Source organism: Varroa destructor, unplaced genomic scaffold (assembly GCF_002443255.2).
Source record: "Varroa destructor unplaced genomic scaffold, Vdes_3.0 BEIS01000005.1, whole genome shotgun sequence".
Lineage (NCBI taxonomy): Eukaryota > Metazoa > Arthropoda > Arachnida > Mesostigmata > Varroidae > Varroa > Varroa destructor.
Genome location: NW_019211458.1, coordinates 35,271,949 through 35,296,840, shown reverse-complemented (window position 1 = coordinate 35,296,840; position 24,892 = coordinate 35,271,949). Strand labels below are relative to the sequence as shown.

Sequence of the window (24,892 nt, the reverse complement as noted above, 5' to 3'; positions counted from 1 at the left end):
TGACATAAACGCCTCAGTTAACCACTGACCACCTAAGTTATATTGTATCCAATTCTTGCATAACTTTTATATCACTCTCCTAGGTTAGTTCCAAACCTGTTGGTGCCCTATGAGTTATATTGTTGTTCTAAGTTGTATTCCTAATCTAACCTGCTTGCATAGAAGAAGCAGTCCTTTTTGTCCTAGCCATTCCACAAGAGAATATACGACAGGACTGACTCCACATCAAGCCATTAATTTGCGCCTCCTCGCTCATTACTTTTATGCGTTTATGTTCCATTGACTGACCTATCGGTGAAACGTTTTCGAACTCGGCACCTTACCAGTTACAGGGTACAGATAGTTATAGACCTCAACATGAGTGTGTAATAAAGGTGAGTTCTCCGGACCTAATTCTATTTTGTTTTTCCGTTACAGATACATATCACATACAGGGCAGCAGAAGCGAAGGAACGCAAACAGGAACTTTGAAGATGGATACCTTGGACATTGGAACACCTTCAACATCAACGTTCGGTGCAGATAATAAAAAGAAACTGATTTAGATAACTAACATGTTCTAGTACTATCGATAATATATAATTGGCTCGCGCAGCGAAGACGTAGGCAAAAAGGCCCAGTGAAGGAAATCTGCATAATTAACATTGTTGCATTTTTCGCCCAACAACCTTTGCCCAATCGTACCAGTGGGAGCCACCGTTTGCAGTGACTATACCGCTTAGCAGGCTTAATTGGGTCTCATTGCCAAAAAAACACGCTAAACAGAAACGAGCCTTTGCTTCACGTTAGCTAGCATAGCCCAGCGAACCGGAGTTAAGGGATAGCAATGGTTTCGGCTGTAGACTGATCACATATACCATACACCTGAATCGCATGGAGATACATTGTTTGTGGTCACTGAATACACACAGAAACAAGCAACGACACTTGAGATTTTGTGAAAATTTACACCAAAATTAACACCAACTGGCACATTCTATCTAGATTCTGTCTATTGTTTAAGCCGCATAATTCAAACGGGAAGTTAATTAACCTTTTGCGATCAAGACCACAAGCCAGATCTTAGAGGAAAAGTTATTAGTGTTTACTCAAAAGAAAATAGAATACAAAGTAGAAGAGCAAGCCGCCGATCAACAATCAAGATGATCTCGGCAATGCCAGCGGTGGCCTTGCGCCGCGAAAAGAAGCGGAGCAAACCAGGCCTAGCGAGGGCCAGTTCCGCTGCTTCATTTGGAGGCCAGGCCAAGGACGTCGCAAGCCAAGGAGACGCAAACAGAGCGCCGTCCGTTTCCACGCTCGACATACCACAACGCATTGTCAGGTACGAATACCGTCCAGACACCGCACCAACTAACCGAGCATCACGGCAATGCACACAGTACATACCCATAATAGAATACAGCACAATGAATAAGCACCTCTAACTACTGTCCACATACCCCCAGCATCTCGCTCCCTTTCCAATTTGTCCTTGTAGTCATCGCTGTGGTTCCGACTGCTACGATCCTGCTACGCTTTATAACTAAGCCACCATTAAGCAATGGTCTAGGGTAGCTCTGCTGGTTTGGGGGCCCCAAGCCCTTCCTGGACACAATAGGAACCTAGAACACCTAGACACTACTGTTAAGCGACGACTTACTTATAACGCTAAGAGCAGCGAGCGATCACAGCCAAACACTGAAATATGAAATGCATCTAAAAAATAATTAAACCTGTGGTTCCTTCTGGATTCTATGGTTCGTTCGACAGTGGTGCAATTAACCCATAATGTCAAACTGAGGCTTATCACACATACATTCCAATATGTTAAACGGATACATATATGCAACATAGAGTAGGTAGTGATAGGCCCGTGCAAAGGCTCAACGAGGATGATATGTGCGACATAAGAAACTAGTATTAACACGATTTATCCAGTTTCATGGATTAGTCAACCGACGTGCTCGATGTTTTGTACCTAGTGCGTTCCGCACGCTCGTGTATGAAACCAACTAGTAGATAAAACTCCGATAGCCATCTATATGCAAATAGGCCTTGCGCTAGTCACAAACTTTTTGAAAAGTCGATCCTTCATGCTTTATACTAATACATGCTAACATAACGAAAAATATCGTGTCATCGTTTTGGTTTAACTGCTTCCTTGCCAATGTAGGGCCAGCCAATGGTTGTTCACGATACGGTCAGTCAATTCTAATAGCATTTTAAGCGGCTATGAAGACACCTCATTTGCTGTCCCCCATAGTGCACTATAACGAGGAAAAATTATTTTTCTATGAGTAAGTTCTACATCTTGATACAGAAATAATAACATATACTGTTTCCTTCTATATATGTAACCAATTCCTTAACTCGTGGAAGTTCGGAATCTTTCGGAAAAAAATAGTTATTGATATAACTACGCGTTTTCGTGCAAATTTTAAATTTCTATAGTTAACAGTTTCAGTTAAGAAAGAACACAGCTCCCAGCTTATCCCAGTTTATTATCTACGTCATGTTAATGTATGTATAACCTACAGGCGAGTCGTTTACGAACCACGCTTGATCTCTCTAGGCATCTTCTAGTGGATAGATTGCACTTAACACTTAGGAATGGCATATAATAGAGTACCACACGATGTGTGTACATGTACTATGTATAACACGCTATATGTACAATATATATACGGCACAATGTGATGTCTCGTTAATCTCGTATATTATTGTACTCGCAACATGGACCACGTGTTACCGGTCAGAGTCAAACAAGTATGTCAGAGAACGAGCGGCCGAAAATACTGTTTGTCTTCTTTATCAGATTTTGCTAGGATTCCATTAAGAGGGGTGACGAAGCAAGGGTAGCCCCACGCAAACAGGACTAATGAACCTACGGAGGTAACAGACCTTTCTCTAGATTTCGTTAGGTCAATATTGAGTCGACGAACTGCCATTTTCCACATTTCGCCTTCTAGGAAGTATTGATTAATCACTGTTGATTGACTGATTGATCGATTAAAAGTGGCAAAACATTAGATTGTCAGAAAGGCAATGGCCATTTTGGTCCGGCGGTTCTTTTTTCTTGTTTCTTAATCGCTGATGATTCAGGGTGACACATTTTTGGGAAACTCTGTATAAATTACAAATTTAGTCTAAAAATAATACGGCAAAAGAAACTGTATTTTCCATCCGTCCTATTCGCGGGGCGCAAGATCAAAAAGTTGCCAAAAGAACTAGAGTATTTTTAAGCAAAAGAAAGCATCGCTGTCGACTTTTCAAGCTTGACTACTTTAGAAAAAAGAAGATAATTGGTAGCTGATTTAATATCTTTTATGCATAAAGTACTCACTATACGCGAATCAATTTCCAGGATTACTTTCGTAGTTTGGCGACTTTAACTTAAAAAAAAATTCGTGTAGAAAATTTATTTTTTTTCTATTTAACCTATACATTTTTAAAATTCAAACTTAAAATTAAGCATAATGGTAGAAAGAACACGCAAAAAGCCTTGTAGGGAAAAAGAAGAGCTTTCTTACAGCGGATGAGGCTGTTAATCATTAACAACAAAAAAAATTAGCAAAAATAAACGATGAATAAAAACGGCTATTGTTTTTAAGCAATTGAATGCAGTGCCTAAGCTTTGCACTCATCAAAAACGCATAGCTTCCCTATTAAAAATAACTATTCCAGTTCTGTAATAATTATCACTCTGTGTTATGGCATTTATCGAACTACTGTAGATTGGCGTATGGTATAGTAACATCTGAGAAACATGAGGTACTTCGTTTGTGACGGGCAATAACGGCTTCGCTCTTAAATACAAAACTAGTTCATTTACCATTATATAACCATGGTATGTGGACCACGCCCTTATCATAAATAGTTTCATCTGTTAATGAGATGTGGAAAATCGTAAATTACGCAGATCGGTAAAAAACTACACAAGCACACACATAGTATAGCATAAAGCAGAAACGAGGCGACCTTAAAGCATTGTTAGCTAGGTGCGCTGCGTCCGGGTCTCTCTTTAAGGCAATAGACGTGACTGGGCTTTACTCGGGTTGAGATGAAAAGAAAGTGTTAGATTCACGTGTTCGAATATCAGATGCCCAACTATTAGTATCTCTTCGTTAATTTTACAGTCGTAAGGGTTTCGTACGGTAAAAAGAAATATAAGAATGTAATACATAGGATACATTAGCCAAAGGTAGTAATGGCAGACAGTGAAAAACGTAAGGTGCAGTGTAATGCGTTGTAAGTTAATGTGAATGAGAAACAGGAGGTTTTTATCGTTGTAGGAGCAGCTACTACGTGTCGTCCTTCCGAGACTGCGACTTTTGAAAAACAAATCTATTAAGCAAGCAGTCTTTTTATAGCAAATTGCTTTATATAAGGAATTGCCGCCCTCTAGAATAGGGCAAAACCTACATATAGCTCTAAAATAGGTTTGCTATGCAGAGGGAAACAATGTGCTCAGTAAACTTGCTTTCAGTATTTCTCGAAAGGGATCCATTTGGTTTCTCAGCAACGCACGCAGACTATTATTCAACGAGCGTCGCAGTAATTGATAGTGGTTGCTCTGTCAAAGCGGATTTGTTCTTTATTGGATAGCACCACTGTTAAAGTTAGATCGATTTCTTTTGAAAACGAGCATTGTCGTCTCTGGCAAATCAAATGCTATCCAGCCTAACTCAGTTTGCCTAGTTCAGCGATCAATGCTAACTTATTAACTCTAGATAAAGTTTGTAGTTCTATTGGAAGCAAGCAGCAACTCGCTCGACACCCTATTGACTTAATCAATTACTCGTAGATGGCAAGAATCGAAAGAATACCCAGGGCGACTTTAACTTTTGTTTGAGCAAAACTGTCAAAGAAAAAAAAAAAATGTTAAGGAAGACGTGAGAGCGTACACAGATTCATTTCCAATGTAGCAATTGAGGAAAGGAACCTAATGCCGATAAGTTTAACGGCTACACTGATCACAAATGATCTTTGCTAATAATTTTACATGCTATTTCCATTCATTCTACGATCATTGACTTCAATAAGCGATAAAAATAAAGTGTTGGCTATTGGCTTCGTTTCAGATTCAAGTCACGGGAGCAGGAACAACGGGAAAAACTGTTTATGTATTGCGGCACCCTGTGTCTTGTCACAGGTAACTTACGACTAAGATCTAACAGGACGTCATCCTGCTCATGACAAATCGCCAATACTTCAATTCAACCAATTAGAAAAAAACTCATATTTGTTTTATACTTTGAATTGTCATCGTCCCTTTTAGGCACTGTCCTGGTCAATCCAGAAGAATGTATACATGTACACGATCATGTTCGTAACTATAGGTATTACTAATAACCGAAAATCACAATAGTGCGCATATGCATGAGGACTGCCATAATCAAACAATACTTTATTGAAGCTTTCTCCAACAACTTCTTAGCTTCCATGCCTTCCTGAATACGGGTTCTTATTCACTATCTATTTAAAACCGGCAGGAATTGAGGTGACTAACTTCGCTTACAATGGCAGTTACACTGTATAGCATATCATAAATAAATACAACAGCAAACTAAAGTCGGTGGAAATCTTTATTGAAAACTGAAATTTTGACTCCTGCACACATTAAGCTAGTCAGCAGCTTTCGCTGCTTTTTAGATACCAAATTTTCATTTGACTCAATGATGTTGTTATTAGCATTAAATAAATATATCGTTTATGAATCGCGGTCTACCTAAGACACTGAATCACGTGCCTACCTGTAGCGTTCGTTGATGGCGTGGTGCGTTCGAATACCAGGTAATGCTTAACAGACGGCACAGAATTACATCGAAACAAACCATGCCTGACTGAAATACGAAATCGGGTAGAATCTGATACATTGTTTGTCCGTGTTTTAGGTCTGTTTTTGCTGTTTATTGGCGTAGGTGTTCAAGTGACGCCTACACGAACCGTGGGGTTACTTTTCATCGCGTTGGGCGCCTTCCTATGCTTCCTCAAACTTGTTATAACACCGGAAGAGCCGCGGCGCGCTGCGCCTCTTCGCCGTCATCGTCTGCTTGGCTCCAATGATTCTCTCTATAATCTCGCCCTGCCAGGTAGGTTCGACCACAGCGAAAAGCGCGTCGTGATCGTCAAGCGTTGCGCATGCGTAGCATTTCTGGTGCTTATGGCCTGGCAGTTCTGCTAAGTCTATCAGCATCTTTAGCACTGCATAAACCAGAATTTTTCGTTATAATTCTTGGTGACTACCGCCAACTCCCGTGGCCATATAGTAAGAATACAATTTGTTCCTTAAAGCTTTTGAAAACAACTGTAAACGAAAGCTTGTGAGAGAGGGGAGAGAGAGAGAGAGAGAGAGAGAGAGAGGGAGGGAGGGAGGGAGGGAGAGAGAAAGAGTCTGTACCGAGGAGTCGACTGGTATGTGTACGCTACAACGTTTTAATGCAGTTTAGAAGTTAGGCAGTTAAAAGCGACACGGGCAAGACAGAAAATTGCTAAAAGCGCTTCTAGCATTGTAATAAACAGGCGTAGCCCACCCTCAAACGGCAATCAGTATTCGCTAGACCAAATGCTATGTTAGTGCCCGCAGCGCTTTGTTACGCTAAGCGTTGTCTTCGTGCCATTTACCAATTACAAAATGAGATCGCTAAATTCAATACTTGACTACCCTCAATACTTGCCTGAGCTTCGCCGGGGAGAATCGAAAGCAAAGCTGCTATCTTTGTTTTCTTCATTATTTCAGACATAAGGCATACTTGGTGTTGTTGAAGCTTTGCTAGCGAATCATGTGAGGTGCATGATAATGTCATACGCACGTCTTTGTGCTAGCGCTATCAAGCATCTTACAGCGAATTTCATAGGTAGACAACCATGTAGTCGCTAGCGGTGACGGCTGAGTACATACGGGGTTTTTGTTATTGTTGTTGTTAGAAAAGCCTCGAAATCCCATGCCAATGATAATCCAACTGAGAGATTTCTCACCGATATGTCTAGTATTCAAAACTATATACACTATAGCCATTTACAAGCTTCTATTGCTGATCGAATACTGCTTGATATACTACACCCGCGCCTATTCATTAAATAGAAAAGTCTTCTGATATCTCTGAACTTAGCTAGTAAGCAATCAATAGGCACCCATGGTGCGAACGCTGTCTCTCTTTCGTGCACCGTAGGCCAAGCTACCTAAACTTCTTTGTACAGACCTGTTTATACCTTCTATTATTAAATGCTAATAAAAATATGTTTATGATTAGCTAATGATAAGTCAATTGATGAAGAGAGAATCACAATTGCGCGTTAGATAACATGAGGGACTTGGAACCGTATAGTTCCAACTCCGTAGCCCTGATATCATGTTATTTATTTGTTCTTCCTATATAATATATACTTCTAAGAGAAAAGTTCAATTTAATTCATTTGGCGGTGAGTTTCAGTTTGTACGTTCGTATCGTTTCATAGATAGCATTTGTTGACCTATTAATCCAAAGGCTAACGATAGTCATAATTAAAGATGATGCCTTTTTCAATACATACCGATTTAATAATTTATCGGCCATGCTCGCGCTTATAAATGTTGCCGGAACGCAATGCTGACCAATTCAGTGGCCGAAATCTGGGTCCTGCTGATAGATCATAATGTGTAGAGAAGACGCTATCGGAAGACCTTATTAAATATTTCTCGATGAGAGTATTATATTTGATTCTGCTTCTCGATCTGGCCGCTTCTTTCTTCTCCTCTTTACGAAATATCTGGATATGGCTAACCGATGGCTGTGACTTCATTGGTTGTCTGGGTAAAAGTCCAGTTCACATTCATGGTAAATACAGCTGCTCCGGATTCGTTGGATTTGCGATCAATCGGCAAATCTCAGGAGATCTTCGCGCACACATTGAAATATACATATACACAAAATAGTTTCGAAGATCTGTACAACTAATCAGCCAGGGCATAAGCGTAATGGAGGCTTCTGGTATTTGCAAAGTGATGGGCAGTTTGCTTTATCGTTATCGATGCCAATATAGTTAGGAAATACGAGTAGGATTTTACGCCGACAAATCGTATAGAGAAAAACTCGGATAGAACAGGAAGGAACGGCCAAGCAAGGGTCGACAGGCAAGGATTATTAAAGCACGCGCACGAAAAATTTGGCTGGTCACAAAACTCATTGTTAGCAAGATGGTCTCTGAAGATAATACGGTAATACGTTGTGACAGGTATTAAATTCGAATTTATGAAGAACGTACAACGCTTAGGTGTAGATCGGTTTTTCATTGATAAAGTAACATACGTTTATTATGAGTTTTTTGATGGTCTTAACGCGATTGTCACAGAAAATGTCGTCTCGCTTCAACTTTTCTTCGTTTCTGTTTGCCGGCGACCAATATTGGGAAAACTCATTTGTCACTCACGAAAAGACCCGCTGACTTGGGTGCGCAAAGAACAACAACAGATAGAAACAACCGTAAGAGACGCTCGCGCTACGCAGTTCATGTGCTTTATTATACATGTTCTTTTATCTACATTTTTTAATGTATAGGATAATGTTAAATTAAATGATTATTTAAATTTCGACTAATACAAATGAAGAGTACCCGGCCAACATTTGACAGTGGCCGACGCTTTAATACTATTATAATATGTTAGTTTTGTGAATCTAATTACGGGCATCGTTCACCGAATCGCCGAATCCGTCTATTTACTGTTTATTTAAACTGCTAAAGGCACACAGAATTCGTAGATAAGCTAGAGTCTAAATAAAGCACAGACAGGATGAAATGACGATAGGCCATATAAGACCTATATAGACGTTAGAACATCGTCCTATGATAGAAAAATGTTCTGCATATGAAACCATGCACGATGCGATTGCACTACGTTTTTTCTGTAACAAAAAATCAGCTATTTTCAGCTGCATGTGTTTGCCTCATGGCAGGGCGATACGAGAATGCTGATCATTTCCCAGTATACCAAATCTACCATAGCATGATAAAAAAAAAATCATAGCCATTTTTTTCATGGCATTCGGAATTTATAGTGTGTCTCAAAAATACAGAAATTTTAAACTCGTTGCATTAATTATTGAGGTTCGTTTCCAAATCCCGGGGAACGATATCTAAAAATCATGTAATTTAATAAATATAGATCACTTAAGAACTGTATCCCTTACATTTTGTGGATTGCATTGTTATCATTGTTATATTTCCTTGGGTGTAAAAAGTCGACTAGTTTCATACCTCGATGCAATTAGGGTAAAATATGAAATATTACTCTGAAAAAAAATACCCGTTAGTTATTATTACAATTTTCATTGGTTATATCAAGGGACACGCTCAGTATTAGTGGCACAGTTCTATATGATTTATGTCTCAGCATGTAACTTCCATGCAACACCAACGCGGTGACTGGCGAGCAGGAAGACGGGGTTTCGGTCGATTTTCGATCGGGATGCCTTCTGTGCCTATGTTCTTTGCAAGAAATAGTATCTCTGCTGCCTAATTAACTGTCTTAATTATGGTGCGTGCTAACGTGAGCAATGCGACATATGTAAAGGATTTGTTTCACTAAAAAAGAGTAAAAAAGTGAAGATGATTTCCAAAAGAGGTCGTAAATTATCCTTGCCAGACGGATGAACGCATCCAAAGACGTTTCAAGAGGGCTGTTGTCATGTTTATGTGAATTGCCATTCTTAAATTGTACTAATCAAGGAAACCCAAAGCCTTTTTATCTCTATACACAATAGGAACGTCTTCTAGAGACGCGCCGTCCTCTCACCGTACGGTCTGACCGCGTTGTTATTTCTGCTGTTGTTGTCATCCATTTTATCTAACATGACTGAGGCTTACAGTTGGACGCAGCGCTTCTAATAGCTTGATTGTACTAACTGCTACCTTTACTACCACGTCTCAGCTCCGCGACTGTAGTAGTAGATGCTTCTTTGTCTGAACCCAAGACGCATTACAGGCTCCTATGGGCTCAATACGTTAACGTGATTAACAATGCTTATTCACCTGCAATCTTTTCAATTGATATCAACTAACATGTCTGACCTTATTTTATGTTCGTTGTACTTTGTCCTGATTGCGTTTTTCGATGTTGCGCTGATCAGGGGTGACGGTTCAGGATGGAGAGACGGAGATCGCAGCGTCGAAGCAAACAAACAGGAAGGGACGTCGCGTCAAGGACAACAACGGCTCACAGAAAGCAGACCACGTTAAGGACAGAAATAGCGGATACAAGGAGACAACACAGGGTTACCGTGACCAAGGTGAACCTGGGGCAGCCGTCGGCGGTTACCATCAATGCCACCATCAGGAGGGTCGTTCACATCTAATTATCCAACAACAACAAACGGAGTGTGTGAGTGTAGCTATTGAGGAGTCGAACGCCGAAACCAACTATGGGTATAATTGTTCCGCGCCAATCGCCAAGCTCGAAGAGTAAGCCATTCAAGGTCGACTTCAATGGGATCCCAGTAATCAGTCCAGAGCTCAAGTCAATCTCTACATAGCGTACATCTGCAAGCTTAGCGGAGACATCGGCTTCGCATTGTTAGACAGAGCGTCGTACAACATCTAACCGCATTGCGTTATCGCTTACGAGCGTACATGGGTATACATATTATAAGACTCAATATCTGTGACGGTTGTCACAGGCTGAATTGGTCAGTCTTACTATTCTATCGTCCGCACACATATTCTATCCAGCTAGTAGGATAGCTGCATCGTGGTAGGGAGCTCGACGGATCAGACGCCAATGTATCAGGAGGACCGAGATACAGCCGGTACCAGATCGACTCTTGCCCTCAATAAATCGACCGGCTCTACCAGAAGCAACGAAGTCATCGTTACAGAAGATATTATTTGTACGAAGTAATCAAAGACCAACACGTTGAAATCACAGGCGTGAAAAGTAGTGGAACTAGGCAACAAGATCAGTGCTAGAAACCCTAAATAGCGTTTTAGGAAGGTAGTATAGGACCTGCGAGAAACTTGTAGTCAATAATTAGTCTTCTCCAGCGGTGTAACTTTTACACGGTGTCCTGCAGAAACAGTCCTGCGTTAAATCAGGGATAGCAACGAAACGAGCATTTATTAACGTAAGTGCTGAAGACGACTGAAATAAATTTAGAAACGTCGTGATAAATATAATAGCACGACTCTTGGATAATTTGAAACTTAAAACGTTTACACTCTGGGCAGTCAGGGTGAAGATGTGCCTACGCTCAACCGTACCATCACAATAACAACAGCACGGCCGTGTAGGCACAAAACTCTTGTCAACCTTCTGAGAGCGATCTTCTTATTTTTTTTTTGGGGTTAGAGAGATGAAGGTTTCGGTAACGCATCCAAGTTTTAAGCAATGACGCTGTGGAGAATTAGAATGGTCGAGGAGAGTTGAGATGAGTAGAGTTTTTTTGTGATACGCTATTGCATCACTGGCCCTGTTTGCCACGTATCTTTTCAAGACACGTAGACGTCTCGTTTTGTTGGCCGCACAGTTTTCGTGGTCGCATACGTTGGCAGGCTTCGATAAGATTACTCGACCGAAAACCCTTCATTCACGTAAGGTTAAACAGAAACGGAATTTGCGCATAGAGTCGAGAAAACTAATCAATGGCATCATTAGTAATACTTATAGCGTAATGAGTAATTCTACATATTAAGAAGGCAGCGTAAGCACAAATAATTTAAACGGACGACGAGGTGAGATGCACAACTAACCATCATAGTGAGCTTCAAATGATCCATTGAAAACAACACCAAATGAACTTTTATTTCAGCAGGATCGCATCCATGGAAGAATATAAGTTGTGACTAACTGTGATCATTTTATCACGGCTCAACGACAAAACACGTATAGGCTTTGGCCTGGACAGCAACTCTATATCAGCATCGTCGATTGGTTTTCGACGAGAGTACTTCACTGGATCCGATTGCCTTCCCTTTAACTAATCTGCGTCAACCTAAGCCGATACGTAGCTGGTGCGACTGGGCAGGGTCTTAGCATGAATTATGACTACACGCATGAGATTTGCTCTATCGATTCCCATATGAAAGCTACTGACTGGTCAAGGTCTCGTTTTTTCTGCTTTCGCATCGCCAGGGAACAAAGAGTACGCTTTGCTAACAGTCGATACTAACGAAGAACAAAATCATGTTTATGTAAATAACGCTTCGCAGATGAACGCCAAGCCCGACTCAATTCGAGATCGGAAGTACTCTCCATATGAGTGCGTCCACCGCGATAGGAGCAACTGCATAAGCGACCGAAGTTGACCGTCAGTCGCCATGCGCAGTACCAGCATTTTCTGAATTCTCTCTCACAATAACAGTATCTTCATAACAATAATCAACAACGAGCGGGCTCCTATGTATTTTATAATTAGCGCAACGTTGTGGATATTTCCGACAGTCATTGAGCCGGTTGTACTGACCATTGGTATGGGACCACCTCACTTTGTTAAGGTCCTTTAACGAACTCAGGTCGCTAGCCTTCACCGCCCACAATCTGAGGACTATGGCGCATGTTCCGGTTAAGCAATAGCTTCGTGCTACAGAAGCTTCCGCAGCAACAGCCAACAGCAGAATATTGGCGAAAAATGCTACATACTTACTTATAATTCGTCTTCGCCTAGGTATGTACGAAGAACTTGAAATGTCAACACGTTCCTTCACGTGAATATAGCGATATATCTCTAGCGGACATCTGTTTACTAAGCTGATTGTGCATGAAGACGGCCGGGAGATTTTTCGTACTACGCATGCGCAGCATGTACGATAACGAGTACGCCAGCAAGCACCATAGACATTCTGCAAACAGCTCTGCTGGAACTAATATATATATATACGAAAAGGTCCCATCACAATCGTCCGCGTGTTGTGATTTTGAGCTTTGATAGTTGATATAAGTAATCATATTTATATCGAAGTATATATATAGATATAGAAATGTAGACATATTAAAAAGGACTTTTATTTACAACATGGGTGACATGCGTAATTATGGTGATGAAGGTAATGATAATGAGAACAAGTGAGGTTATGTCACGGGCTTTTTGTTGAGTACACGTATTTGTAATAATGATTGGTAGCGAGGCACGTTACGTCAGCTGCAACGACAATGCTAACATTGAAAACGTCAATTTAGTCATACGTCGTTCGCTATGTCATATTATTGCAAAAACTCTAATATGATGTCATCTTATGATGATGATGGCGGGTTGTGCTAAGACGAGTTTTAAAGTTATCGAAGTGTCGTGAAGAGTTCTTCTCGTTGGTTAACTGTTTTACCCTGTGCATGTCTGGTGCTTCCAATGACAGAAACCGTGTGTGGATGATGCTGAAAGAGATTACAATTTTCAAGTGGGGCAGTGCTATCAGCTGTTCATCTTAGCTCGAGTAAGTTATAGTAACTAACAATAAATAAAGTGAGATTATAAAAAAAGCGAACAATTAAATGTTGGACTGTGAAAATTTTAATGTCAACAAACAGATAGGCCTGGATATAAGAGACATGCGGTGGTCCCCGTGATAGCTTACTGAGTAACGTATTTGTCTAACCTTGGCGACATGTTGTGGTTTAGCTTCGAACCCGGACATGGATAGACTTCGTCTGCGAGTCAGCCAGCCGTTTAATGGAACTGGGTCTAACAGCTCGAAGCATAGAGATGTGCGATGGTATGGTCAAGTGAATTCTGGGTCTCCATGAATAATGGCAAACACACTATTTAAAATAATGGAATGAGTTTACGCTAATGGTCACCTCAGCAATGAATGTGCCATAGCGGAAGATATGACACATGGCGTAACAAAATGAGATGATGGTTGAGCTGTAATCTGTCAATTTTCCGTGGCATGAGTTTACTCGGAAAGAAATCTCTAGGAAAAACACTTGTCTACCAAATGTATCCAGTTTCTGTAGCTTAGTTACATATCGCTAGCGTCCTAATGTAAAATACATAATAGTAGTCAGGCTACAGAAGGCTTGTCCTCTTTTAGAAAAAAAGTTCTTGCGTCCACAGTTCATTGTGCAGGGAAGGTCACGCTTTCCCAGAATGTTGTGTACGGCTTCTTATCATGGCAGCGGGAGCAGTAATAGTCGTCACGGCTGCTGTCGCCTGTTCATGTTGGCAAAATCAAAGTTCTGGTATAAATAAGCATTGCCCATCATTAACAATGTCGATACGTGCTACACTGTTTGCTTGTCAACAAAGTATTGATCCATTTTCCAGCTTTTGAGTCACATAGCTAAATCACACGATCGGCGTTGGTGTCATCTGGTTTGGGCAGTAATACTAGACGTATTGAAATGGTTAAGGTGTCTATACTTAGATTTAAAGTTCCTTGAGGATAATTGAAATTTCTGCAAAAATGTTCTATACTTTACAGCTTATTACGATAAAGGCACAAATACTATCTAGGTCCATGAAATTGTTCTTCATGGTCAATATGGAATAGACGGTCGAATAGAAATAAAAGAAGATTCTGCCGATTTAGTTCTGTAGATCTCGACCTAAGCAAAAAAAAGTTAATGAAATTATGGCAAAAGTGAGCTACACCGATATTGGAATGGCGGTCATATCGCAAAGGAACTGTCTGAAGCCGGTTGAACAAAATTGGCCATTAAAAAAAACTTCGTGTTCAAAAATTAAATTGGCGTAAAAAATGTATTCGACCCTATTTCCGTTTGTCATCTATAAAGTACCAAGTAATCTATAAAGCGGTTGATCACGACTAATAAAAAGTGGATTACATACGACAATAATGTCTGAACTAGAAAAAAACGTTAATAAATAAGTGTGCTCCACAATTTATGGCAAAACCGACGCCGGAAAAGGTGCAGCTATGTATTTGGTGAAACTAAAGGTCGCTGCCGTGTGACGAAACGATTGATTTGAATCGCTACTGTCATCATTGACAGTGACAGATCGGCAGCGTCGTCTTCCATCATAACAGCGCCAGATCACATAAAGCATTTTTAGCTAGTCGGTAAAAATTGAGAGAAGCTGGACGACAATTTCAATACATCCGCCCGGACCTTGTATCATCAGACTATCACCATTAATAATGTTCATTTAGTTCCATTGAAAGTACGTAAAAATTGTTTGTTACAATCGTTCAACCAAAACAAACACAAATGGAACTTTATGGTTATAAAGTTCCATTTGTGTTATGGTTTCAACGGAAAAATTACAGACGGTTATATTAGAACGGCGCATAAAGAGTTAAGTAATAACATTTTGAAATATTAAAAGAAATATTTGCTTAAAAGCGGTCAATACGTCTTCGATAAGCTGACGCCAGCACCAGCAAGAAGTAAGCAGCCAGCGTCAAGAAACCGTGGACACTGACGTGGGCGCATTTTATGCACGTACGCACTACGGCAAAAAAACGAGTACGCGTGATCTCGTCTTGTCGTGCATGTTTAAATGCTAGAGCCACAAAGTACCTTAGCTAGAGTTTGCCAACCCGTTGAAGGAATATCCGTTACCACCTGAAGCTTTACTAGGGGCTCGTCCTCTCCAAACGTAACGAATTACTGCTACTCAGAAATGTTTTGCTAGGGCAGAAATTGAAAAGGCAAACCATGAACAAGTTGGACAGCGTGCCGCTCTCCTTATCGTTAGTACATTCGAACATAAACAAGGGATGAGCGTCTGAACAACTGCCATTCTTTACATCCCATATACAATGCGATCGCAGCGTCTGCGTAGGAAAGACAGGAGATGATGTACTCGAAACAGACGTATTGACTCTGTACTATCGTCGCGAAATGCCATCGAAGCTAATGACTAAAAACAAAGCCAAACTTGATATTATAAAGATAGCAATGAAGTGATCGATCAAGAGCAAGCCTTGACCTGGCTCCATATGTCCGCTCTACGCAGTCGCGTATATATACATATATATATATATCAACGATATATGACAGATTCTATCTTGTACTTGAGGAGGTGACGTTACTCTCCAGGTGTCGACACGTGTAGCACTTTGACTCTTTGTATGGCCGCGAAGTTACAGACCGTGAATGCTAGCTTGCACCAGAAAGGCAATGGCGGTCGTTTGAAGAAGAAAGTACGAAAACGTTATACGATTGCCACTCCTTCCTGAGTTATTATTATATATATAAGTCAGGAGAAATACTGACGAACACCAATCTGTACATATATGCTAATATGCATATATATATATATATATATATATATATATATATATATATATATATACCATAATAAATATATAGAATGTTGATATTAACTATTACGTTGTGAATAAATTTAGGTATTGCTGCGTGCTCCTAGCGGAGATTGTTGTTTTCAATAACCTTTCAACAGAAGCATTTTTTAGTTTTATTTTTATCGCGAAAAGACGTACAACGTAGCTAATATTCCTAAAAATTCATATTTTATAAATCTAATTTTGGAGGGTTGCGTAATCGACTTTTCAAGCCACCAAAAGTAACACTGTATACCTACGGTATCCGATGTGAAATCTCTATTGCCAACAAACTGATTTTCATAGTATCTATATTATAAGATTCTATGTTTAGCCTACTTAAATTAACACTTGGCTTTTGAATCTTTCTAGGAACAGCTGATTTCCTCATACAAAGATCTATAAGGATAGAGGGGCTTTGCACTAGTGGTTTTCCTGCTTTAAAAGCGCGTGAACACCCACGTTAGGGTGGTCTTGACGATTTACAAACGCTGCTCGGCTTAAAGTTACCCCTCGAAGTTGGTCATGGGCACAATGATAAACGAATGTGCCGTGTCTTAACACGTAGACATACATGGTGTACGGACTCTGAACTAATTTCTAGAAAGATTTCAGTTTGATGGCTTTCTTTCGCACGATTTATACGATAGAAAAGGCAGCTTGAAGAATGCGATTATAAATCCGCGCTGAAGACAACCACAATTCCTCTATCTTAAGCTAGGTATCTCAACGTCGTAATGATATCTAAGATGGGTACGCAAGTGTCGAGCAGCGCGAGCGCAGGATTCTTATAGTTCTTCTTTGCAAAAAAAATCAATTTGGCACGATTCCCTAGCTTTCCTTCCGCCTCGAAACTTGCTGCCGATATTCAGCTTTTCTGCAGCAATGATCCTCACTTGTTATATGCAGCCTTATATGTAGAGGGGGTCACTAGGCAACATCGCTTACGCTCTATGACGTTTGGTCAGCACTAGAGGCGGCAAGAGGTCAGAGAATTGATCCTGGTCTTTCAACTCGAAGTACCGCAGAAGCCGGTTTAGAGAATGACTGATAATTTATGAGGTGACCTAGCCGAAAGAAAACCATTTCTAGCGGTTTGCTCTAACTTCAGCATGTTCCCAGGGTACGTTCCCAAGTCTACTGAAACAGTCGTTTCTTTAAACTTCCATGCTATGCGGCTTAAATTTAATATACAATCGTCTGTTGGCAAGTAGCTTGTTAATACGCTTTTAATTAGATAATGCTGCTTGCGGCCCACCCCAGAGCCAGTGAGAAGCAGACGATTCAAATACATAGCTGCAATATAAACGTGATAATTAAAGCTTGCCTTGTGTCTAGGTTAAATACGCATCGCAAAAGTTGCGTCTTTCCTTGCTAATGGCCAACTGTAGGCAGTAAATAATATCGAGCTACTTTTCCTTATATCGAAACGACAGATCCCTTCGATTTTTTTCTTTGCAACTCGCTTAATATTTGAATTTACACGCGCAGCGGTGCATTGAGTGAGACTGGCCTGCCATATTGTTTTGAACGCGGCAGTTGTGCAGAATCACTCTTCATACCAAACGAACGGTTTGAGGCTGTCTGGACGATGTTAATAACTTCCATCGCAGCTAAAATGCTCTAACTTGTTAGGCGTAAATATTACCTTGTAGTGAACTTTGCTGTTTTTAGTCATTAACTCTAATGTCGCGCGTATCCATACAAGAGCGCATCGTGTACACCTGTTATTTAATGTCGACTTTAGTTAAACACATGTATAGTATTTCGATTATGTTGTGTTGTCTTACTCTGAGTACCCAGGGCAAACTTTCCACAGATACTCTACTGTTATTGCGCTGGTGAGAAATTTGCTCGATGTGCGATTATAAAGGACCTATGAACAGAAAGGCGTACGGGGAAAACACATGGAGAGAAAACTGAAGGATCGATGCATTGTCAAGGTCGCCAGTGACCGTGTAGTTTTACATGAGTTGTCATTATGGCGACGACCCCAGTGACGTGCGGCATATGCCGTGTCGCAAGTAGTCGCATTTGTTTTCCAGGCCTATAGGAGAGAAGAGACGCAACAATGGCCTGAAACAACCCTGGCCTAACTAAAAACGTGCATGTATAAGACACGATTTGCTTAGCTGACGAAAAGAACTTCGATCCAAATGCTTGTCAAATGCCACACTTGTAAGGTCCTTCAATTCGTGGACAAAAAGGCTTCGGCCCAAGAGTTTGACGAATGCCATACGTGCAACGTCCTTTTACTCAATTCAAAACCATAAACTGTTCTGTAAGGGAAACAAAGACGTAGAGAATGATAGTACATAACCCTTCGACACAAGCGAATCTAGGGATCTGTATGTCTGATTCGCCTGAGACAATTGTCAGCCCTTCCTGTACGCGTTACTTAGTGTGTTAGTACATTCAACGTCACTTGAACAAACTCTTAGTACAGAGATTTGTGCCACTCGATCGTCTATAGGGAATTATGCGTTAGCCAGCTAACGGCCGGTATCGATCCAGGAAGTGCGAACAAATTAAGATTTATTTATGAATTGAACGAAATGGCTGCATTTTCGGTGTTGGTACTTTTCCTCGTCTGATCATTCTGAACACCGTTCGGCAAATGTGATATTTGCTTATCTAATAAGTACTTCTGATGACTGGTCCTATATACATTTTATCCTAATCAGATATGGATTCTCCGAATGTTGGCGGCTGAGCTATATAAAGAAAGACGAGCAGGAATTAATAGTCGCATACATTTTGCTTACTTTTGGGGTTATTTACGATGGTCGTTAAATTAAATTCACTTGGGAAAAATCGACAGACGTACTATGTACCACTATTAACAGCAAAAATAAGACAAATTTATCATTGAAAGACGCCTCAAATGTACAAAGTCGGAAAAACGGGCTAAATTTGTATTAGTCTTCTATAAACGAATCCATATGTCTTATTGTACTATTACTAATGTAATCCGTATACCTGGCTCGTCCGATCCTTTACGATGCGAGATCTTTGCTTGGAAAGAACGTAAATTCAGCAGTTGTCGAGGATTTTTTCTTTTCGCTCCATATACCGGTTAAACAGCGCATGCGAGATTCTCAGTTTGCCTATTGTAAATATACAAATAAATCAGCATAGAATATAAACGGCTCATCGTATTGGACAAACAATTTGAGCAGAGCCAAACTACAAGTTGTTTATTATAAAGGGATTGTCGCTTCAGTCGTAAGGGACAGACTGTTAGAGTGTGCAAGCTTATGGTATTATATGCAATCAGCCGGGGAGCCACAAACAGACTCACTGTTGGAATAAGCGTGACGTTAAAGGGTTTATTTCAGCTAATCTTGAAGCGAATTTTTGCACACGATCATCGATTGTTGTTGAGCCTGATTATTGAATGTTTTGAACGCTTCAAACGAAAATCTCCGTTTTCGAAATTGGCATTTTTCGCCTTTATTTGTAACTTATCACTCGTTCTGCCGAAACTTCCGCGAAAAAGTTACACTTTCGAGAAAAGTGTAACTAAGCCGTTAGACCGATTGTCTGTATGAACTGCGCCGTTAACTAGGGGAAATTAGCGTCTGATAATTCTTAATGCTACAGCCATCGATTGGCGCCAAAATCGAATGCTGTCTCTTTGAGCAGCCCTGTCGAATCTTACGACTGTGGCCCTCTTTAGCTACTCGCTTCGTTGTAGAATGTCGCCGTCCGTGAAGATCTCTAACGAAAAGGAGATTCCCAATACGAAGAAGAGAGAACCCTCATGGTACCCCTCTTCTTTTAAGGCTACCCTAAGTTCACGAGAGGCTCACATGGCATCTCATCTTCCCAGGAGTCGTTTCGATGCGACGCGACGCAACGCAAAGGGCCGTTGGTGCTGCTCGTTTCAATCGCAAGTTCGATTTTCCAAACGGAAAATTTTTCTATCTCGAAAGTTATCTGAGTTTCGATTGCCTCCGCAATGACGTCTTGGATTGTTGTCTTGCTTTTATGTGGAGTGTCGCAAATTCACGGTAAGATTTCTAATTGTTATTTAGTCACTGTGATCCTAAATGGCTGAGAAAAATTGGTATTGTTGTTTTTAGGGAGCAAAATCCCTATACGTACTATTCGCCAAACTCTTAGCTATAATGATAGTCTAAGTGAAACAATTGACCTTGGCCATCCGCTTAATGTTTCGAGCGACGCGTTCAGCTCTACCGGCAGCTATTCCCGTGTTACTTCCTAAATACTTAAAAAAACATTTAGTTCTCGTATCAATTTCAAGTGAACCTCGGGTAACGCTCAATATTTAATTAAAACAAGACGCACATGGGGTATGCATAAATTCAACAGTTTGCGCGGCTAAGATGGCGGCTTTCCTATAAAGCAATGCGAATATTGGCACCAATGTAGAACGAAGTGACACAATGGGATCTGTCCACATAAACTGGTGTTAGGCAGAAGGTACAAGAATGCATTCTGCTAATTTCTGTCATAAAAATATAAGCCTCATCAGTACCTGCTGGCGCATATCGAAGCTACACAATAGAAGCTCTAGGGCCGAAATATTTGGGATCAATAGGTCTACCTCAACCTAATTGCTAATTACGGATGCAATTTTTGTACATGAATTTATCTCGATGGTGAGTTCTAGACCGCTGTCGTGACACTTAAAAAAAAAAAAGTTTGATGTGTTAAAAACACAAACCTGAAACCTGAAAGATATATTTCAATTCGCAAGCTTAACAGATTTGATTTTGAGTGTTTGAGATACGTTATTTGAGGTTAGGTTATCGTTACGTTTTTTTTTTTTTTTTTTTTTGGAAACGCGTTTAAGGGTAATTCCTACAGCTAATTTATTGGGTGACCAAATTGTGAGAATATTATTTCTATCTTTGTTAGGAAATTGTTAAATACTAACAAAGTGAAGTAGGTGACTAAACAGTATCACTTGTTCATCCTAAATTCAATCATCAAATATAATTAAAAGGTAAAGAGGTTATGCATCTGAAGTTGCCTGTACGATGGCAGGCAACTCTTCTGTTACCCAGCAGATGCAAGAAAAAAAAAATAAGGCTTGATTTACTGCTGTTCGTTTTGTAGGCTTTGTCCTAGTCATTATTTAGCATTTACTAATATCTTCTTAGGATAGAACTCGTATAGTCCTTACCTTGACAGTATAAAGTTTTACAGATTTCCTAAATGGTCCACCCGACGAACTGCCACTGTCCTTCGTATAGGCCGCGTCTTCTGTGGCCCACAAAACAGAGAATTTTCAAGATTTATTTAAAAAAGTCAAAGTACCTATCCTATCCTGTCATCGCATAAGTGTACTTCTAGATTAGGTAGGCTATACCATTAGCTGTTTTGTCTCTCAACGTACGTCTCATCGGTTGGCAGCAGCTGTATCTATTTTGCGGATAATCCTCGCCGCAATCGCAACTTACGCTACGAGAATAGTCAAAGTGTTAAGTGTGATTGACGCGCGATCTATTTACGGTTAAGTTACTACAACTACACGTTATGTCACTTGGCCCCACACTTTCTTCTGATTTAGATAGAAAAAGGTATTCGTTGAGCTCGAGTATGGGCAACTACCATAGAGCATAAGCAAGAAAAACCTATACGACTAACGCCGATAATGCAAAATTCTTCTTTATCATCGTAACTTCAAACCAGAGGCAGGCTCTCTCTTAAGATAAATAACGTTGACAGATGAAGGATCTGGAAGCCTGTGCAGTTCTACACACTTTCAACTATATAAAACGTAGCTTTACCGAGCGACAATTAAGACACAGGGCAGAATTCTATAAACCGAATTTTGGCAGAGTAATTACTTCATTAAATCGGCATTCTAATCTATGCGTGAAGCAACAGACCGGTGATGCTTACAAAACACAATAGTTCTACTTACAGCAGCATACAGAGCGAGGTATGAATAAAAGGTTAACTATGGACGATCAGTCGCACCTTGGTCTGGTACAACAAGTTAAAACACTATAGGGAACTTATTATGCTGTAATTGCCCAATCGTCTGAGTAATTTTTTTTAAGAATGTTGCTTTTATCAATTTTAGCTGGGTATGCCGTGCGCACTAAAAACCGTTAAACGAATACTTGTCGTCTTTTCGAAAGCAAGCTATCAATTGAGTCCTACCGTATTTGCTAGCCAAATCAAGCTTCGAATAGTTGATTCATGGCATAAGTGGGATGGATTTCAGGCATGTGACACGTATACGTAACAGTTACCGCAATGTATTCGATCTAACTGTAGTCAGGCTGAAATGCACAAAGGGTTACCAATTACCCCATAAGCGAAGCTGTCACTCCAATGTTTTTATTTCTTAGAACACGTGCGGAGCATGCATACACGAAAAGCTGAGCTAGAACTACGCGTGCAAATGACGGAACATCCTGTAGGCCACAAGTGACCGAACATTTAGGCGTGCATAGGCACAATGGTACATATTTAAACAATTACTTAAATCGCAATCTATACTATTGCCAAAATGCGGACGTGGTCATTAAACTATAAACCTAAGAAAGCTATGACAAAATAAATTTTTTCTCACCTCTATATTTATATAAATGTATAGAACTACATACATTTACTCACTATATTTAAATTTTCTTCAGAGTTTTATGGGTGGATCGGAAACTGTAGGAAAATTTCTATGGCTCTGTTCGTCAGAGTAGCCCAACATGTTTTTTGTTTTCGAGAATACCTGGTTCGCCTGAGTACCACCGCCAAGATCAGGTAAAAAAAAAGGCCAAAGTACGGTGAGAAAGTACAGCTTCGACTCTGATTCCATTGCTCTGAGCCTTAAAACAGCAGTTTCCAGAAATCAAACGTCGAATCCAAAAGCAACTCTAGATTTCGAAATTAAGACCTTCCGATACGGCAGGGTTAATGGTCCTCTGCTTCCGACTGTGTTAAGTCCTGCGTTATAATTGGCTGCGTTTTGAAGAGCAGTATAAATACTTGTATAAAATTAATAATACGGACGTAACTTGAATATTACTCTGTTTTTTTTTTATGGAAGGCGTTTCATGTAAAATACATAAATGTGGGCAGGAGAAACAGTGTGACGAACATGTTATAACGCATTGTTGAGAACTCTGAGACATTGCTTTACCTCGTCTCAGGTAGTTGTTCTGTTTACGTTAGACACTAATGGCGATAAGGCCCCTAGCAGCGGATGTTGTACTAAATTTATTTTTTATTTAAACTGTAACTCTTATAAATATCAAGTGTACTTTATAAACTTTTATGGAGATCGAAATCTTATACATTATGGAAACAAAATCTTAAAATACAACAGAATACGCTATCATAAATAAACCTACAGGCAAATTAATATTCTCTTTCGCACTAATAATGCCAGTTGGTGGGCAGCCTTCAGACAATTTATGATTCATGTAGTATAGGGCCCGACGATCCTTACGTCGACAATTACTGTCGTCAGCAATTGATTAGTTTTGTTGGACTTTTGGGTTTAGGACACTGAAAATGCAATTTCTATCCTTCCGCGAAAAAGGATATCATCTAACACGTAACCTCTCCGTTGAGAAGATCGAATTGGCTGGGTCAAGAATAACTACAAAAGAAAATAGCACGTCTTATTAATCAATGTAATCGTAGAGCGAGTAACCTATACGTATATTTATTACGTAATATACATATTACGCAAACGATATGAAGGTAATGATAAATAACGCTAATTCAAGGGGGAGTTCTTTTATAATTCGAATCGTTCACAGAGCGAAGCATGGCTGTGGCTTCCCAATGACTGCTTTAGAATAACACTTCGCATCTAGGCTGCTGCATAGTCACGTTGAGACCAAGACAATTCTATTATCTAGCGAACAATTGTTAGAACTGCATAGAATTGTCTAAAATTTTCACAATACCTCTTTTTTTTGCCACTTGTTTGTACTCTTATCTGCTAATATTGTATTAAAACATAAAAAAAAAAAGTACTTACTCAAGGTTGCTTGCCCATTTCGTCCAGTATTCAGTGTAATTATTTGTAGTATTGCAGTATATACGATACTAATTGCGATATTACCAGGTAAACTGAAGCGGCGAAAGAAAGAATAGAACGTTATTGAAATACCTAACAGATGCAATGTATCTTTTGTTACTTTAGTGAATCATGATTTAAGGCCTCAAAGCGAGACTGTGTTTTCTCTATGAAAAAGTTTCAAATTGAAAAAAATATTGCGTCTCATCTGCATGGACCAAACAGTCTTTAACGCTAACAATGAATTCGATGTTGCGATAGTAAATTTGCAAGTCTTATCCGCTTCAAGATTGCTGGAACGTAGCGGTCCGCCAGCACCATGTGTAAATCTAGAAAACGTAACATCCAGATATCGTTATTTAGGCAAACATTGTTGATTTGTGTAGACAAAAAGCGTATTTTGACATTCTAGCTGTGGTATGTTTACGATGTATTTGTTGATCTGTACCTTTAATATGGTTATGTTATTCCACAGAATTTCTAAGACCTCTGTTCTGTGGGTCGGTAAAACTAACCTAACCTAACCTAACCTAACCTAACCTAACCTCAACCCAAGTCAAAAAACTAGGCTCGAGGTTACCAAAGTAAAAAGGTTTGTTCAATCAAAATCAAACCTGAAGTATGAAAACGTAGGCTATAGTATGACACAAGTAAGTAAGCTGACCACAGCATTGCAGTTAAAGTTAAGGCCAA

At 40.0% G+C, this 24,892-nt stretch overlaps 1 protein-coding gene across 2 annotated transcripts in view; it reads left to right on the top strand.

Annotated features, from left to right (window-relative positions):
* LOC111251618 (uncharacterized) overlaps positions 1-24,892 on the top strand; it is a 46,045-nt gene that overhangs the window by 19,174 nt on the left and 1,979 nt on the right. For both annotated transcript variants that reach the window (XM_022808351.2, XM_086991250.1), the window contains exons 2-7: positions 418-1,321; positions 5,061-5,131; positions 5,874-6,071; positions 10,086-10,336; positions 13,300-13,377; positions 13,563-13,656. In XM_022808351.2, the coding sequence (XP_022664086.2) occupies positions 1,143-1,321; positions 5,061-5,131; positions 5,874-6,071; positions 10,086-10,336; positions 13,300-13,377; positions 13,563-13,656 (871 nt within the window). In that variant the 5' untranslated portion in view covers positions 418-1,142. The remainder of the gene's footprint in view (positions 1-417; positions 1,322-5,060; positions 5,132-5,873; positions 6,072-10,085; positions 10,337-13,299; positions 13,378-13,562; positions 13,657-24,892) is intronic.